We start from the raw sequence: 18006 nt of genomic DNA on the forward strand, positions 1-18006 counted from the left end.
CAGCGAGTGTAGGTCCAGTGCAAGGAGTCCCACTCCCGAAGCCCAAGAGACTGTGCCTGATTCCCCGGAAGAGGAGGACGGGTTAGTGTTTAGGGGCAGGGGAAAGCTGTTCCATCAGTCCTGGGGAGAGTTCGAGGAGGAGTGTTGGACTGTACTGGAGGATTGGGTGGTGAGGAGAGCAGTGGAGGATTGGGAAGGGCTGTGCCATGCCGTTATCCGGGAGCACATGCTAAGGAGTTGTGTCCCAAGACTGCGTCACCATCTGTTGCGGTGCGAGTTCTCAGACCCCAGGGAACTTGCACGGGAGGCAGACCTCTGGGTAAGTGCCAGAGCGTCTGGGAAGGCTGAGGGAAGTGATCCTGAAGGGAGTGAGACTGGGAGGTGTCCCGAGAGGCCCCAGCTGTGGTCACCGGGCCTGGAGTGTTCTTTAAGAGAACCTCCGGTTGGGGGACTAGGCTGTCCCGATGCGTCATCCAGAGGAAAGGATCCCCTCATGTCAGGAGGACCCGGAGCATCATTAATTGGAGCTCCAGTGGTTCGGGGGTTTGACCAGTCACAGGGTTTAGATCCCGGACTGGGGTTCCAGGTTAAGGGGTTGCCTGACCTGGAGGGTGGGGTACCTGTAATTCAGGTCCCTACCACTTTGACTCCTAGGGGTACTACTCCCAGTGGGAGGGTGCGGAACTCTGGGAGGGGGTGCAGAGGGAGGAAGGTCTCTTCTCTGTCACCAGCTCAGCCACAGGGCGCAGATCCTGGGTTGGGTGGCCAGGGACAGGGTTTGCCTGCCCTGGTGGGAGGGACCTCTGTAATCAGGGTCCCCCCAAAGTTGACTCTCAGGGGTACTACTCCAGTTAGGAGGGTGCGGAACTCTGGGAGGGGGTGCAGGGAGAGGGAGGACTCGCCCCTGTCCCCGGTTCAGCCTGTGGGTTTCGGCTCCAGGTTGGGGAGAGAGTTGTGTGAGGGTGTCCCCCAGCGTAGGAGATGGAGGAACCCTAGGAGGAGAAGTAGGGGGAGGAGAGCCTCGCCCCTAAGGGCTGGTCAGTCTGAGGGTGTAGACCCCAGATGGGTGGACCAGTGGCAGTTTGGAGAGAAGAGAGTGGTCCAAGGGAATTACAAGCCTGAGGCTAGAGCCTCCCACTCTAGGAAGGAGAAACATCCCACTAGGGAACACCAGTGGGGTGGTTTTGTTGGTGAAAGGAGGGATGCGAAAAAGAACCATTGGGTTCCAGAGTGGAGGAGAGACTGCAGGTGCTCCTGTAGTTGCAGGCCTGCGTCCACCTTTTTCCGCCCCAAGCAGGGAAGCCCATCAAGGCATTGATATGTCTACCCTGGCTTTTGGCTGGGGGGGAGTCGTGTTGGACTTGGCCTTTTCCCCCCAAAATTTTTCGCTTTTGTCCCCCTAAATTGAATGTCTCCCCCATGGGATTAAACCTGTATAGGCCATGAGTGGTGTGAGACACCTTGTGAAAATGTAATTACCTGACATAATGTGAGCACTTGTAAAATCCCCCATTTTAAAACTGCACCCCCATTTTGGAAATGTACCTGACTGAGATGTATTGTTTTTAAAATGGATGCCATGGCCATGGGTTTTGCCACTGGACTGACATAGGTTAGCAGTCTAGATAATATTACCCAGCTACCCCTAGTTTTGGAGGGAAAGCCTGGCACCCAGGGTGCTCACCCCCTCCCCTAGAACCAGTTTAGGCTAGATGTGCCAACATTCTAGAAGGTCCTGGCACTGCCTGGGAGGAGGGTATAAATAGGGTGAAGTGTCACCAGAGAGTCAGTCAGCGCTGGGACAAAGAAGAGAGGGGACCTGCTGTGAGGTGCTACCGCCACATGGGCCTGTGAGCTGGGCCCTGCACCCCTATGACCCCCCCTCTGCTGTCCCCATGGGCCCCTGACAAGGGAGGGCCCCTACCCAGGTCCCTGACACTGTGGGAACCGGGAGTTACGCCAGCGCTACCATGAAGAAGCGCCCAGGAGGTGAGAAATAGGATTGTCCACTCCCCCTGCTGAAGCTGTGACCCTGTGGGAGTACTGGGTCGTGAGGAGCTGCCTGAAGGAACTGTTGCCCTTGTGAGGTACTGCCCGTCAAGCGCTATTCTGAGGAGGAGTGTGCCCTCGAGGAACTGTGTCTATTAGACTGCCTCTGGACTGCCTGTCAAGCGCTATAATTGAGAAGCGCTAGGAACTCGAACTGTGCCCTGCATAGCGCTGTGTGGTGAAGCGCTGAAGAGCAGTGCGCTGTAAATAGCGCCATCTGCTGAGGAGTAGTGCGCGGTGAAAAACGCTGTTCCCTGAGGAGACTGGGGCAAGGAGCAGTGCGCTGTGAATAGCGCTGTGGTGTGAGGAGGCGCGCTTCTGTCGCTATATAAATAATTAATCAGAAGGGAGCCTACCCCTTATTGCCACCGGAAATCACCGCCGCGGCCCGGCGCCATCGTGGGGACCCCCCCCCACCGCTGTGGAAATCGTTGCGGCGGCCCCCGGTACCAGGAGAGGGCCGCCGAAGTGCAGGAAGGGCCGCGCTAGGCCCTGAGGCCGTCAGGTTCTCCCGTCACATGACGGGGGCCCGGCCGCGTCATCGGCCCGCCCCCGTCGCGCACTGATTGGCCTGCGCGGCCGTGACCTGTAAAGGCCGCGCAGGGATTGGCTGACGGCCGGGAAGGCCAGGAGAAGGGGAATCCCAGCTCCGGGTCCCCGTGAGGTAGGAGGGGGACCCGGGTGAAGCGCTGGAGCGGGGCCCCCGTGGACGAGGGGGGAGCCCCGAGGATTAAGCGACCGAAGCGGGAGGCCACCCCGCCGGTCTGTGCCCCAAAGAGAGCCTGCCCGGACCTAAGGCAGCCCCGGGTCCCCATGAGGAAGGAGGGGCCCGGGTGAAGCTTCGTTGCAGGGCCCCCGTGATCAGGAGGGAGCCCTGAGAAGAGCGACCGGAGCGGGAGGCCACCCCGCCGGTCTGTGCCCTACGCGAGGGGCCGGTAATGGTAGAGGAGGGGCCGGGGTGCATTGCCGGTACCAGCCCCGCCTCCCGACCTGTGGGAGCCAGTGAAGAGAACCCCACACAGGGAAATCCCGGGTCCCCGAGCTGTGGAGGATTCCGGGGGAAAGCAGGGAGAGGGCCCAGACGGAGCCTGCAAGCCCTGAGTGCTGCCGTGAGTCCTGCGACTGGTGGCAAGGTCCCAGAGGGGGGGCCTCGAGGCACATTGTCGGTGCTTGCCCCCCCCCTTATCTCAGAAGTCCCGGGAGAAGGCCGCGTGGAGCCTCCTGCTCGCCCCCCCCCTTGACAAAAGGGGCCAGCAGTGTGGATGGAGCCCGGATCTAGAACCCAGGAGTAGCTGGTGAGTGGGGCTTGGATTAAACTGTGTGGAGGTCGGGGCACAGGGTCGGTGCTCGCCCCAGGACTTGTGCTAGCCCCTGGAAACTGTACTGATCTTCATTGGCCCTATTGATCTCCTTTTTAAGCCTCTAGACTGGTCTGGGACATTACTGAAACCTCCCCGGGATTGGTAGAGGGACAAGTTAACCCCTAGCTAGGTGTCAGGCCCTGCAGAGTGAAGGGCTGGGTAATTCAGCCTGGTTGTTAATGGCTTGTTGACCCCTGTGCCCTGCAATGGTTATTTGCCATGTTCATTTCTGATCAGGATGCTGGTTGCCTAGGGTAACGCAGCGTTTCATGTTACCTGTCCAGGTGTGATGCGCCACTGCGCCTAGTGTTATGGTCTGCTGATTACCCTGCTAATGTGGTTATGCAAATGTTATGCCTACACTAAGGTTATTGAGGCCTAGGTATACTGTGGTTTTACACCTGATGGGTGATCGTATGCTTTTGCGCACTGTTAGTGCCGTGGTGCCCCTATGCTGGCCTGAAGAGTTATTCCAGGCCCCTGTTATGCCCCTGATTAATGAGCCTGCCGTACTGATTTCTTACAGGTGCTCCTGACTAGTATGTGCTGTAATGCTCTGTTGTTGTTTTTCCCTAACAGGGGCGGGTTGGTGCTAATGTGCATGATGTATTTCTATGCTAACGTAGAATTTTGCAATTACAACCCCCTAAGGATGAGAGCCTGAGTTGGCCCCGCCAGATTGGCCCCAGGACTACTGTTATTTAATCACAATTGTTCTTTATTTCAGCATGGACTACTTCCTATGTAAATAATTCCCCCCTTTATTCACTTGGCTCTGGCGCCATTTGGCGCCCTGTGTGACACTACTGTTTTGCATTCTTTTGCCTTGCAGGTTGGAAACCCTACTAAATGACGTATCTTTTTCCAACTCAAATTGGTGTCCTGCCTCTTTTGTAGTGTGCCTGGTGTGTTGACTGAGGGTACTGCGTGAGTGCTTCACATGTCCTCCAAGTTTTGGCCTGCCCGCTTGATGCCATGCTACCCCCTTTGAGACTTGGGTAACTCCCAATTCCAACATGCAGTATTTGTTCTTACAAAGTTGTCTGTGATACTTTTATTTCTTTTGAGTGCGAACATAGGTGGTTCCTTAAATTGTTATAGTACCTTCACAATGCTCCAATTTTTCTTGATGGTTTCTTTCAGCCTATTTGTAGCCCCAGAGAAAGTGGTAACACATACCATCTTGTTCCTGGTAGGCCGGTTGGAGTAGATTTTTCCCTGGTGTATACCAGGCTCTCTACATTTTTATTTTTTTAAAAGTTTTATATAGCGCTTGCTAGACCGTGGGTATCGGAGCGCTTTACATACACAAAGAAAAAGTTGCACTACATCACAGGATATGAGGATGCATAAATATATAAGCAAAGACATCACACTTATGTATACAGTGAAGGAGTGAAAACGCAGGTGGTTGGAACAGTCAGATAAACCCCATCCTTGAAAGTCCGAGTGCGAGGGGAGTCCATTAGTCTATTGATGCCTAGGTTGGTTGGCTTGGTCAGACAAGTATTGGTTGAGGAGCAGGAGTTTCAGGTCCTTTTTGAAGCAAGGGAAGGAGGGGTTGCATCTGAGGTCTCTATTGAGTGTGTTCCATATCCTGGGAACATTACCAGAGAAAGAACGGCATTTGGTCGTTTGCGTTTTCAATTTCGGGGGGATGAGCAGGAGTGAGTTGGTGCTTCTCAGAGTTCCTGATTTTCCTGCTTCTACCAGTTTGCTGTTCAGGTAATTGGGGAATTGGGAGTGGAGGGCCTTGTGTGTAATGCAGGCCAGTTTGTAAATGCATCTACCTTCCATGGGAAGCCATTTGAGTGTGTTGAGGGTTGGTGGGATGTGTTCAAATCTTTTTCCATCAGTTAGGAGTCTGGCCACCATGTTAAGGACTGACCTTAGGTGAGCTTTTGGTGCATCTGTTAGGATGGCGTTTCCATAGTCCAGTTTAGAAAGGACTATGGATTGTACAATTGTCTTAAGAACATCCTGGGTAATGAAAGGTTTAATTTTCTTGAGGTGTTTTAGAGAGTAAAGCGCACCTTTTGCAGAGTTCTTGATGTGGTCTTTCATTGACAGGTTCTTATCCAGGGTAATGCCTAGTAATTTTACTGAGTCAGGTAAGACGAGGAGGCAGTTTAGGGCATCCAGATTCTTGAGCCAGTCTTGGATTGGTCGGTGGTTACTTTTCGGAGAGAACAGTATTAATTCTGTTTTGTCCGGGTTCAGCTTTAAAAGGTTTGCGTTAAACCAGGTTTGAATCTTGGTTAGCGTGGCATTGAGGTATTGGACATCCTTGTGTGATTTGATTTTGTGGTATATTTGAGTGTCATTTGCATAAAGGTGGTATTGAACCCCTGCTTGCTTCAAAATAATTGCAAGGGGTTCCATGAAGAGATTAAAGAGGGATGGTGAGAGGATCGATCCTTACAGGACTCCCAAGTTTGACACGTGTTGGAGCCGAGAGGCAGGAGTTGATTTTAATTTGTTGCGAACGGTGCTGGAGGAAGGACGTGAACCATTCCAGTACTGTACCATTAATGCCAGAACTCCTCTAGTCTCAAGTAAAGCTGGGTGGTTTATTGTGTCGAAAGACTCTGATAAATCAATAAGGATGGCACGTTTCAGTAGTTTCTGCAGCACTAATTATGCCACTCACTTAAGTAGCTCTTTAAACATGTCTTAGGCCTGCCATTGCGGAGCCTGCATGTGCAGTTTTAAACTGCCATCTTAACCCTTTTGCCAGGCACAGTCCTTCCTTTTTAATACAAATAAGCCACCCCTAAGGTAGGCCCTGGACAGCCCAAGGGCAGGGTGCAGTGTATTTAAAAAGTAGGGCATGTACTATTACGTTTTCATATCCTGGTAATGAAAAACTCTTTATTGTTCACTACTGCAAGGCCTATCTCTCCCAGTGGATAACATTGGGATTATTTTATTACATTTTAGAAGAGTCAATTCCAATTAGGAAGAGATTGGACCCTCAAGTTCGGTGTCTCTGGAATCAGTGGAATCACAATTTCAAATTACAGTTTATGGTGCAGTCGGATTTTAAATTGTAATTCTGAAAATACCCCTTTTAGAAAGTTGGTATTTTCTTACTTTAACCGCTTGGTGCGGTCTGCCTGTCTCTGGATGCACGTCTGGGGTGAGTGACAGCTGGGTTTTGTGCATTCCCTCTAGACAACCACACATGAAGGGAGCTTAGGTGTGACTGATGGGTCATCCTGGGCAGGATGAGAGGGAGGAGCTGACGCACCTCAATAAGCTGTATCCTTTCCCACACAAAGGGCGGCATAACCCCCTTGTAGTTAGTCTGTAGCCAGGACAGGAAAGGCATTCTTCGAGGGCTGATGTCTCTTTGTTCATTTATTCTCTGTACCATCTATTGGAGCTGTTTGTTAAACCCAATAAAAAGTAATGTAAGAGGCATCTCTTTGAAGTCTCCCCCACTTCTAAGGCCCAACTGGGTAGAAGTACTGAACCCCTGACACCACCAACTCTGTATTCTTCTAGACCTGTGGATACTCTGCCAGGAAGAATGACTGCTTTGCTGCTGAAAGAACTGTCACTCTGCTGAATTCCTGCTCTGCTGTGCCGAGCTGCTGCCCTCCTTGCCTGGGAGTGAGAAGGACTGGCCCTGCATCTCTCCAACCTAGAATCAAAGTGACTCCAAGAGGTTGCTGGCTTGCCTCCTGTTTGAAGTCTCAGGGACATCAAAGACTTCCTGCCCATCTACCTACAGCAACCTGGACTCTGCCACCTGAGAAGCTTGACCTGCCAAGTGATGCCAATCCATTCCTGGGCCCTTGGATGTTGGTCTAAAGTCCTGCAACTGCCAAAATCCACACATCGCCACTATTGCAGCGCTCTGAACTAGCTCATCTACTTCTATGAAGACGCATCGCAGCTGCTGCAAGGATAAAGTACATCGCTTTGCCATCAGTGCAGCCCATCGCCTACTTTTTCGACACGTTCCCGATAATGCACGGCTACATCCAAAGGTTTGACAATGCATCACCACCTCTGCTCCACGCATCGCATTTTCATTGACGACGCAAACAGGGTACTTTGCAACAGGACGAGGTTGGTTTCGAATCTTAAATGAAACCCAAAGCTTTTTGGTCCCTGTATCTGACCCGCAATCCATTGCGGTCGGCCTGAACATTTGGATTTGATCCAATCTAGCACAACCAGATAGCTGTGGACTTTATACTTTTACGCACTACATTTCAATTTAATCTTAACAAATTCCTAACCCTGGTTATACTTATTTAATTTTTATCTTTTTGGTCTTGTTTTGTTAATTAAATTAAGCTCTATTTTTCTAACTAGGTGGGGTATATTTTTGTGTGGTATTTTCACTGTTTTACTGATTGAAGAGTTGCACAAATACTTTACATGTTGCCTCTTAACCGCTTCCGCGAATTCCCGCTGTGCGCTGGAATTTCAAAAATGCGCGGTTTATGACAAAGCCAGCTCGTCATCCGCGTAGCGCAGGTAACGCCCATGACGAGCTGGCTTTGTCATTAGCGCGGAAGTGGTTAAGTTAAGCTTGACTGCTCAGAGCCAAGTTACCAGGGGTTGAGCACATGTTAATTTAGGGTGTGTTAGAGACTCACCCTGGCTAGGATTGTGGCTGCTGTTCGGCCAGGGTGTTTACCTCTACCAACCAGAAAAACAATTTCTAACAAATAGACCGATTGTAGTTGCTCTAAAAGTCACAGTTAAGTGTGGAGCTTATTGCCAGCGTGCTTCTCTGACAGCTAACAGTCCCAAATGTGCTTTTGTTTGTATTTATATGTCCGATAAAGGCGGCAGTGGTGGATGTTTTTAAAGCCTATGTATATAGATTGTTTGGGGGGGTGGGGGTGGGGTTTGGCAATTATTACCACTGTTGGTTTCGAATCTTAAATGAAACCCAAAGCTTTTTGTTGACTTCAGTTATTATTGATTCCTTTTGTCCCGGACAGCATCAGTTTCACTTTTCTAAAACTTTTTTAGGACTTTATTGAATCTCCAGATAACATTCAGCCATAATTAGCACTCCTAAACCTTGCTCAACCCCTTTTGACTCGACCACCTCTTTTCTTTGCTTCCTTACCTTTCATAGAGATAAAAGGTACAACTCTCTTCCATTCTACACATTTATGATTGAGCTACTACCACGGCTTGAGTACGTCTACAGTAATGACACAGTATATCAGTTTTAAGCTGGTTTTATGCATGCATTTCTTTTATATAATGTACTTTACAGCACCAGTTTTTCATATGCACACACTTAACTAATCTATAGTGTATTATGTAGTAATATCATGTCGTACTAAATTATTCAGATGAGTATTTGGGGAACTTCTTTTGTGTAATCCCTGGAAAACCCATGATACTCCTTCAACACTTTTACACTCCCAGATGTTCACACCGGACGAAACTAGACATCATTACTCTTCATGTGTTTTTATTCAAGGTACAAACCTATTTGCATCCACCATTGTCAGTTTCCTATATTTGCAAATAACCCTCGGTATCTTTTATCGCGTCCCCCTTATCCAGCATAGCACACACCTGTTGCGTTGACGATGAAAATTAGGTTTTAGTTGGTGTCCGAGTGTTGATTTAAACCCTTAAGCGTTTTCGTTTCAATTTGCAAACTGTTGGATAACATAAGAGCTTTCTTTAAACAATGACTCAAAATGCATGTTATTAAAAATTCGTTTTCCTTTTCAGGAAGGACGAGAAGGACTATGCTTTAAAACAAATAGAAGGTACTGGAATTTCAATGTCTGCATGCAGAGAAATAGCAGTAAGTAAATAATTAAGCCTTTTTGGTCAGACCGATTTTTTTAACAAATTCCGACAGGGCATTAATCTATCTATATTTGCATTTCAGTTCTTCTTTCTTTTTCTTTCTTTAAATTACGTTTATCAAACCAAGTTTATATAACGGCCACAACCATAACTGACTTATTATATAATGAATAAAATGAAAAGTGGGATACTACAACGCATGCGTTGATTGATTACATTTCCAGCCCCGAGAGGGCCGAGTGGGTCCTTCTCCCAAGCAAGGGAATACTCTTGTATTTCTTATCACCGTATGTTGGAAACAATGTTATGGAAATTAGCTAAAATGTTATATTTCTTTAAAATCTTGCATGCAAAGATAAACCTTCAGCGCTTCTCTGCAGGGCCTGCTAGTAGTCATAGATGTAGATATGTTTGGCTTACTTCAAATTTAGAAACACAGCAGCACCTCTCAGTGGGAGCCCATTCTGTACTGCAACAGGCTTGCCTTTTGACGTGTCACTGTCCTCGTCCACTGCTCAGGTGTTCTGTGGTGGTTAAAACAAGTGTCATACCCCAAGTCGAAAAGATATGTGGCTTAACCCATATTGTGGGTTGCAGAGTTAAGGAATGCAGTGGAGCAACAACTAAGTAGAATAAGGCAGAACAATGTGATTGGAAACATGTCCGCCATCTTACATATTTTCAACTCTGACCCGACTTTCCAAGGTAGAAAAGAAAACATGTCATCGACCTGAACTAAACACAAAGTGCAGCTGGGTTAGTAAGCTCCTTAAAAGCTGTCCAAGTAAGTTAAACAGTCAAATTATGACACTGCTATAAAAGTGCAAGAAAAAAAATTAAATCTAGAAGCCACTATAATGAAGAGTACAATTGTATTGTTCTTCAATGTTAAATTCACAGTAAACTACTACTCTGATAACACCATGTTGATGATTCAAGCAAACCTTGTAAATGACAAAGATTTTGAAGCTACCTATATAATTTTGAAGAATAAAAGAGCTAAAGAGTACCAAAAAATAGAGAAATGCTTTAACATTAGACTTTCATTTCCTGGTCAGCTGCTGCACAGAAGGGGGCAGTCGGAACCAATAAAAAAGAATGAATAACAGTTGTCAACTAAGTATTCACATTTGCCTATTGAACCCCAGGCCTTGGTGCATTCATTACACCCACCGACCAGACACCTAGGATCCACTTCCTCGCAGACACCCCCCGGATCTGCCAAGCCAACAGCAGAGGACGCTCCTTCTCACACCTAGCGGCCAAAACTTGGAACTACCTCCCCCTGCACCTCAGGACCACCTCATCGCTCTGGGATTCCAAGAAAGGACCCAAGACCTGGCTGTTCAAATGAACAGATGACCACGAAGGAGAATGCAAATCCAGTGCCTTGAGACACTTAAGGGTGATTTGCTGCACTTTTTAAATCCTGATTGATTGGCTGATTGCATTTGTACTGCGGGTTAATCAATGTAATGACAAAATTATGCCTTCACTGGACCGGAAACAAGCTTCCGGTCCTCGGGAAGGGTCTGGCAGGGTATGCTCAGACGTGAGTCCCTTGCTCACTTTGCCACTGGATTCAAGCAAGCCGGGCTGAAGACGGCTGTAATGCTAGAAACCAGTCCTTGGAAGCTTGTTTCTGGTCCAGTGAAGGCATGGCTTGGCAGTTCGGGCTGGACTGTTCCCATGATGCACAGGGTCAGACTGATTTGCATATAGCCATGTCTGAACTGGGGTGGCAGAGTGGGCTAAAGAACGGTGATGGATCAAACCCAGATCTTTTGACTGGGTGTGAGTGTTTGATTGGTTCAGATGCTCCGTCCATCACCACCCCCTTTTGTACCGCTTTGGCCGCCATAAGTGTGGCAGGGTATGCTCAGACGTGAGTCCCTTGCTCACTTTGCCACTGGATTCAAGCAAGCCGGGCTGAAGACGGCTGTAATGCTAGAAACCGGTCCTTGGAAGCTTGTTTCTGGTCCAGTGAAGGCATGGCTTGGCAGTTCGGGCTGGACTGTTCCCATGAGGCACAGGGTCAGACTGATTTGCATATAGCCATGTCTGAACTGGGGTGGCAGAGTGGGCTAAAGAACGGTGATGGATCAAACCCAGATCTTTTGACTGGGTGTGAGTGTTTGATTGGTTCAGATGCTCCGTCCATCACCACCCCCTTTTGTAACATGAGTACTAAGCAAAATCGTCAACCATCCTGTGCCCTCAACTGAAACAAACATCACATAATGGGCTTGATCAGTTCATACCCAGCACAAAAGCCCTAGCAAGGGGAACAATTCTCAGGCACTTGAAATGGGGTGCAGCAATCCACTTCCGTAAAAAACAGTTGATCCACAGTGTCCTAGCCAATCACAGACAAATCTCACGTTCTAGCTTAGTTCTGGAAATCCAAGTCCTTAGATAATAGCTGATGATTTGGGGTAAAATGAGCTGCTGCATGACTGTCAATCTGCATTTTGATGTATCAGGAGGAAACAAACCATGGTAACAGAAACCGAAATGATCTTTTCATTTCTGTAGATGAAGACCATCAGATATCACTGATAAACTGGACCTAACCACAGCATGTAATGATGACATCCTACTTTCTGATCTCTATCACTGTGTCAGTGTGTTTTGGAACTCCAAAATGCTTGAACCTTTTATGCTATTAGTGAAGCTCAAAAACCTCAAACAAATTGGTCAGTTTTCTTCCCCATTCTTTCAGCTATGAATGCCAACAGTCTCTGTTGTCTTTGGGCGGTAGTAAAGCAATTACTCCAAACATATGCTGTCCATTCCCAAACTGGGTCCCAAAGTGTTCTTCTGCAGCATGGCCAGCCACGACTGATATGACCCTGCGTTACCATTTTTCCGCATTCGCCTTCTCCTTTTAACACTCCCTGTGCACTGGGCAAATGTGATGCCTGAGTAATAGCATTGGTTATGATTGGTCAAAAGTGCTCCACTCTGTTGGGCTACAGTATGCCTCACTAGGTGATGATGGTACTCTCCACAAATGATTGAAATCTTGGGGACAAAAATGGTTCTGGAGGTCCTGAATCATTCTGGTCTACCTTTAATCCACGTACCTTTAATTGTTGACTACCAACTCTGTGCTAACCGTAATGAATGAAGATATTTCAATTGAAGCTAATTTAGTTTACTGTCAATCCAGTTTCTTGACTTGCACTCGAGAACCTATATAATTCATATCTAAGACTTGGACTTCAAATCATTGCTTGTAACACACACTTTTTTCTTTGATTTATATAGAGGTAATTGCTGAACCCAAAACCAGAATCTCAACCGACAATGAGACCATATCCCAATTTTAGCCTTCAATGTCTGGAACATACAGGATTTAAACGTTGTGTTGCTTGCTTGGAATTTCTATTTTATGGCCTTTTCAATTTTTGCAGTGCCTAAAAACTAGTTTTAAACTTTCAAAATGTATTTTTTTGTATCTGAAACTGTAGCTGGATGGATTGGATTGGGGTTTATCAGGGTAAGGGGATTGGGTGGAGCGGATTGGGGTTGCTTGGGCTAGATTGGATTCTGGAGCATTGGAGTGGGGTAGATTGGAGTGGGGTACGTTGGAGAGGCGTGGGGTAGATTGGGGTCGGATACATTGGAGTGGGGTAGGTTGGAGTCGGATGGTTTGGAGTGGAGTTGAGTAGATTGGGCTGGATTGGAATCAGGTGCTTTGTGGTGGAGTCGGGTAGATTGGGCTGGATTGGAGTGGGGTACGTTTGAGTGGATTCGAGTAGATTGGACTGGATTGTAGTTTGGAAGGTTGAAGTGGAGTTGGGAAGAGTGGGAGCGGGAGCTGGAGCCTGAGCCATTAGACTGCATCTAGTGCACCCAAGTGCATATGAATATAGAGCGCCTGAAAGCGATTTCCGTGGAATACATATGAGAATGAAGACTTGGGCACAGGTTTTAAGGAGAAATGCACAAAACTGAAGCGCTTTAAACAGACACATACTTTGTTTGTGCAAAGAAGATGTGAAATGCACATGAGACTGAGGGCATAGATTTTGAGGAGAATTGAATTAACTGCAGTGCTGCCCAAAAGCCACATACTTTGTGTTTGAAAAGAAGCAGGTGTTTAGAAAATGTTTGTTGCTTAGTGCCAGCCTTGCTTGGAGCATGTGACTGAACTGCTGGTCTGGAAAGTCTATGGCGGTCTGGTTTCAAGCTAGTCTACACCTTAAACAGGCACATGCTTTGTATTTGCAGAGATGATGCGCAGCCTACAAACGCATGCAGTCGCACAAACTCCTCGAATAGTCCATGACATTTGTTTCGTGCTGTAAAAGGAAGCACCAAATTCCAAAAAATTTAAGGCAACAGACCTGTAGTACGGAAGTTAAAAAGCAACCCAAAGGTGTAGCATGGAAGTGGAAATGATGGATGGAAAAATGAAAACACAAAGTACCCTGTATCACAGCGTGAGCAGCGGAAGGACACTAATCAAATGAAATCACTTAGTAATTGGTCATGGTCTGGAAAACTAAAAGAAGTGACCTAAGGCAGGTGGTGGCCATTTAGGAGTCAGCTAAAAAGAATGACAATTAAGACTGCAAATGTAAGTAATGGGTGGGCTCCAAGACTTTTACTTTTATACAATACATCACAGCAACAGTGCATGTGCGCTGTTTGGTGTGACCAAAAAACGATGGACTGGAATCTGGCCCCTGGCCGAGTGAATTCATGGATTCCGCCCCTCACCCTTTTTGTGAAAATTGTGTTTGAGGCATATGAGCTGTACATCATGTGCTATGCATAGATCACCATCTATCCGGATGTTTGCGCTATGTTTTTCTTCGAAGAAGTCTTTCCAGTCACAAGGTAGTATTGTAGACGAATCTAGAACTCTAGTTAAATATTCCCGATTTATGCCCTTATGTGGTTATATCAAATCATATCCTTATATAAGCATAAGAATCATACCCATATTAAGACATAGCCAATGCAGTCCAAATACGGCAAGGCTACTCCCATAGACTCCTAGAAAGCACAAAGTGTTCTTAAACAAACCAAGCCTCCAGCAGCCCGGGAATTCCTCCTGCTTCTGTATTGATTTGTCCTAGAACTCCCGGAGTCCTGAAAGAACTGCAAGTTCTTAGTGACGTCTTATGTCCAACCTTACGTCAAACTCTGCACCTTCCAGGTATAAATATACCAGCATCTGCCCTAGCAACACACACGGTGGTTTGGAGCAGATCGACTATTTACTTGCCCGACGCCCTGCTGTAGCAAGTGCCGAAGGAAGCCGACCCACCCGCTGACGCACTGAGAGAGATGCTGTCTTTTCTCCTGCCGAGAAATCCAGCTCCAGTGTTTCCCTGTCACCCTTGCGGGTTGCTGGGAGATCGAGTCCTGAGAGAGAGTTACAAGACCTCCTTCATTCTATAACCAAGGTACGGAGCTGATTAGACCCTTAGAGAATTCTGGATTTAGATTCTTGGCAGAAACTATCTTCACTCAAACTACATCTCACTTACTCCTTCCCATGTACTAGGCTTAGGTTAGGTACACCGGGGTAGGCGTATCTTAGAAGCACCAGTTGAGTATGTTTAGTCATTATTTTATCATTGTATGTATTTTATCCATTTTAAACACCGTATGGCTTAGAAACCATACCATGCTTTTACAGTATTATTTTATAGTACTCCTTTTACTGTACGCACTTTACTTTATGACAAGTATTGCGATTGTAGCAATTCACTTCTCTTGCATGAGAAAGAAGACTGTTCAATAAATAACCTCTTTTATTAAAAATGCCCGTCTCTCTGTTTCTCTGCATTTCTGGTGAAACTAAGCATGCACGATTAACTGAGTAAAATAGCTATCTATTGTTTCCGCGACTGGAGGTATACTCCTTATTCTTGAGGGAGCAAAGTTGTCATGTTTATGCGGTTGTCAGAAACGAATCCCTTCTTGTGAATTCGAGAAAGTTTCTAGTGACCTCTGAGCTAGCTGGCATTCATAATTAAGTCTAACATATTCAATAGAGACCTAGTCGACCTAAGTCCTACGTCTAAACTATTGTTTGTTATTCCAATGCGCAGAGCCTATTGGGAATATAGGAACTACACTACAGTAGGTGGCGACTCCTTTCGATAATAATGCGCATGGGCATCAACTCCATTGTTAGATTGTTTTTTTTCCGCAATCGGGTTTGAATGTATATCATTGCATTCTGGTTCGACACCGTTCCTCCGGTTTTCCCTTGGCGTGCAAAATACTCACACTTGACGGTATTGTTTTTGATCGCGTCTCCCTTTCTTTTGCATATTGGAATTGCTTAAAGTAATCTTTCAAACAAAGTTTGTGGAAGGCCTTCGGGCCTACCTGCGTCGGGCCGACCTGCGGTCGATGGCACTAACTCCCTTTAAATTCTGCCCTCGGTGTCACACGAAATACCCGTGCACCGACTCACACAAAGTGTGTAACGTGTGCGATGCGTGCAAGGCTTTCCGCTCCAAGAAAACACTTCTAAACCGTCGGTCTCTACGTCGCAAGATGCAGAGCCAGCACACAAGCTCCATTCGGGACATCTTTGGTCAACAGTTGGACGAAAAAGCTGGCAAGGCCATGGAAACAGAGGAGGACCAGGAGCTGGTCGACCATCGCAGATATCAAATCCGACCAAGAGAATGACATCCCACATGGTCAACGTACCGTGAGTAAAGCTCCCCCTCATCCCAGGAGACACCTTCAATTAAAAAGAAGGCTTCGGTCCAACCCGTGCCTTCGGGCCCCAGTCGGCATCGAGACCACGCTTCTGACGCCCCACCCTCTGGCTCGGCACCGAAGCATACCAAAAAGACTTCCAGCTCCGAAAAGACTCCCTTCAAACCAAGTTCGGAGCCTAAACCTTCGGATCAAAACTCAAGTCCGGCACCGACCCCCACCATTTGGCTCCGAAAAAATAATCGGATCTGAAAACATCAACGGTTTTGACTCTGGCACTGAAAATTTTGTCGCCGAAACGGACTGAAGTGCAGGAAACAACTGCAAAGCCCAGTTTCGATGCCCCAATTGAAAAACCGGATCTGAAACAAAAGCTTTTGTATATTAATCCGCAGACTGGCCAAATCTCCACTAAAGTGACTCTGAAAAGAAGGGCTGATGTAGAAGAATATCACATCCCTTTAAAGAAGAGATATGTTGAAACTAACCCTTCCCCTCCTCCTCCTCTTCCTCCACCTATTCAGCCTTCAGCACCACCTTCCCCTCAGCTTCAACAAATTTCCCCTGAACATTCACCACCACATACACCGAACAACCAGGATGATGATCAGGATAGGGATGTTGATCAGCCATTATAAGACCCATGGGGCGATTATAACACCAATTCGCCCACAGGCAGTGATCCCGACATGTACCCTACCAAACCCTCGCCACTAGATAATAGCGTAGGCTACATTGAATTACTGGGTAGAGCTGCCAACTATCATAGGGTACAGCTACATAAAGAGTCATTAGAAGAGGATTTGCTCTTTGAAGCCCTCAGTACCACACTAAAGTCATCACATACACTACCCATGCTTAAAGGGATGGTCGGGCATGTAGATTATATTTTTAATGATGCAGTCAGGGCTCGCATCCTTATCCCTAGATTGGACAAGAAGTACAAGCCAGCACCATCAGACCTAGTAAATATAAGGGGACAATTGCTGTTATACTCTATGGTTGTATCTAATGCAAGGAAAAAAGCCAACTCACAGACAACAGCAGGGGCTCCACCTCCTGATAAGGAATCAAAACATATTGACTCCCTGGTGGAAAAGGGTAGCTTCTCAAACAGCCAATTTCTGGCATGTCTCCAACACTCAGGCACTGTTAGCGCGATATGACCATGCACACTAGGATGACATGGAACAACGGATCCAATATTTACACCTGTAACACAAATCAAAAGCACAAGATCTGGTTCATGAACTGCAACTTATTGCTAACAATCAAATTAGATGCTGCAGACACTGCTGCTATAGCAATAAACACTAGTGTCCCCTTAAGAAGGCAAGCATGGATCAGTGTATCTGGTTTTAAACATGAGGTTCAAACCACCATTTTAAATACCCCATTCGATAAAGAACATCTATTTGGCCTGGCTGTAGACTCTTCACTTGGGAAAATGAAGAAAGATACTGAGGTAGCCAAATCTATGAGAGCCCTTCAGTCCACAAAGGGTTGTGCTTCCTTTCAACGCTCTTTTTACTGTGGATGCTCCAAAAATACCTCATCAGAAGCCACCTCTACTTATAAGGGCAATAACCAGCCCTCTCCATCTATGGGTTATTTCAGGTGAGGTTACAGGGGTAACAGCAAGGGCAGGGGACGGGGTTCAAACACATGCAACTCCCCAGCCAACACAAAGCAGTGACTTACTTTCCCTTCCCTCTGACCACTCAACACCTGTCGGGGAAAGACTATCAACATTTCTACCAATCTGGCAATCAATAACAACAGACAATTGGGTACTCCAAATTATCCATTCTGGTTACTGCCTGGAATTTATCAACACGCCTCCAAATATTCCACCAAAGCCCCACAAACTAACCACAGACCACCTAGACCTCCTCAAACAGGAAGTTTAGTCTCTTCTTCTAAAAGGGGCTATAGAGCCTCTGCCGCTCCAACATCACGGGCTGAGCGTATACTCCTTTTATTTCCAAATTCCCAAAAAAGACGGTTCTCTCAGACCAATTTTAGATCTCAGAGAAATCAACTGGTACATTCAGTCAGACCATTTCCACATGGTGACACTTCAACAGGTACTTCCACTACT

General features: G+C 47.0%; 1 protein-coding gene across 1 annotated transcript in view; it reads left to right on the plus strand.

Annotated features, from left to right (window-relative positions):
- Positions 1-18006, plus strand: part of CDK8 (cyclin dependent kinase 8) — a 184742-nt gene that overhangs the window by 24161 nt on the left and 142575 nt on the right. Inside the window, exon 2 of the mRNA XM_078657112.1 lies at positions 9129-9204. Coding sequence (XP_078513238.1) covers positions 9129-9204 — 76 coding nt within the window. The remainder of the gene's footprint in view (positions 1-9128; positions 9205-18006) is intronic.

The sequence above is a fragment of the Lissotriton helveticus genome, chromosome 8 (assembly GCF_964261635.1).
Source record: "Lissotriton helveticus chromosome 8, aLisHel1.1, whole genome shotgun sequence".
Classification (NCBI taxonomy): domain Eukaryota; kingdom Metazoa; phylum Chordata; class Amphibia; order Caudata; family Salamandridae; genus Lissotriton; species Lissotriton helveticus.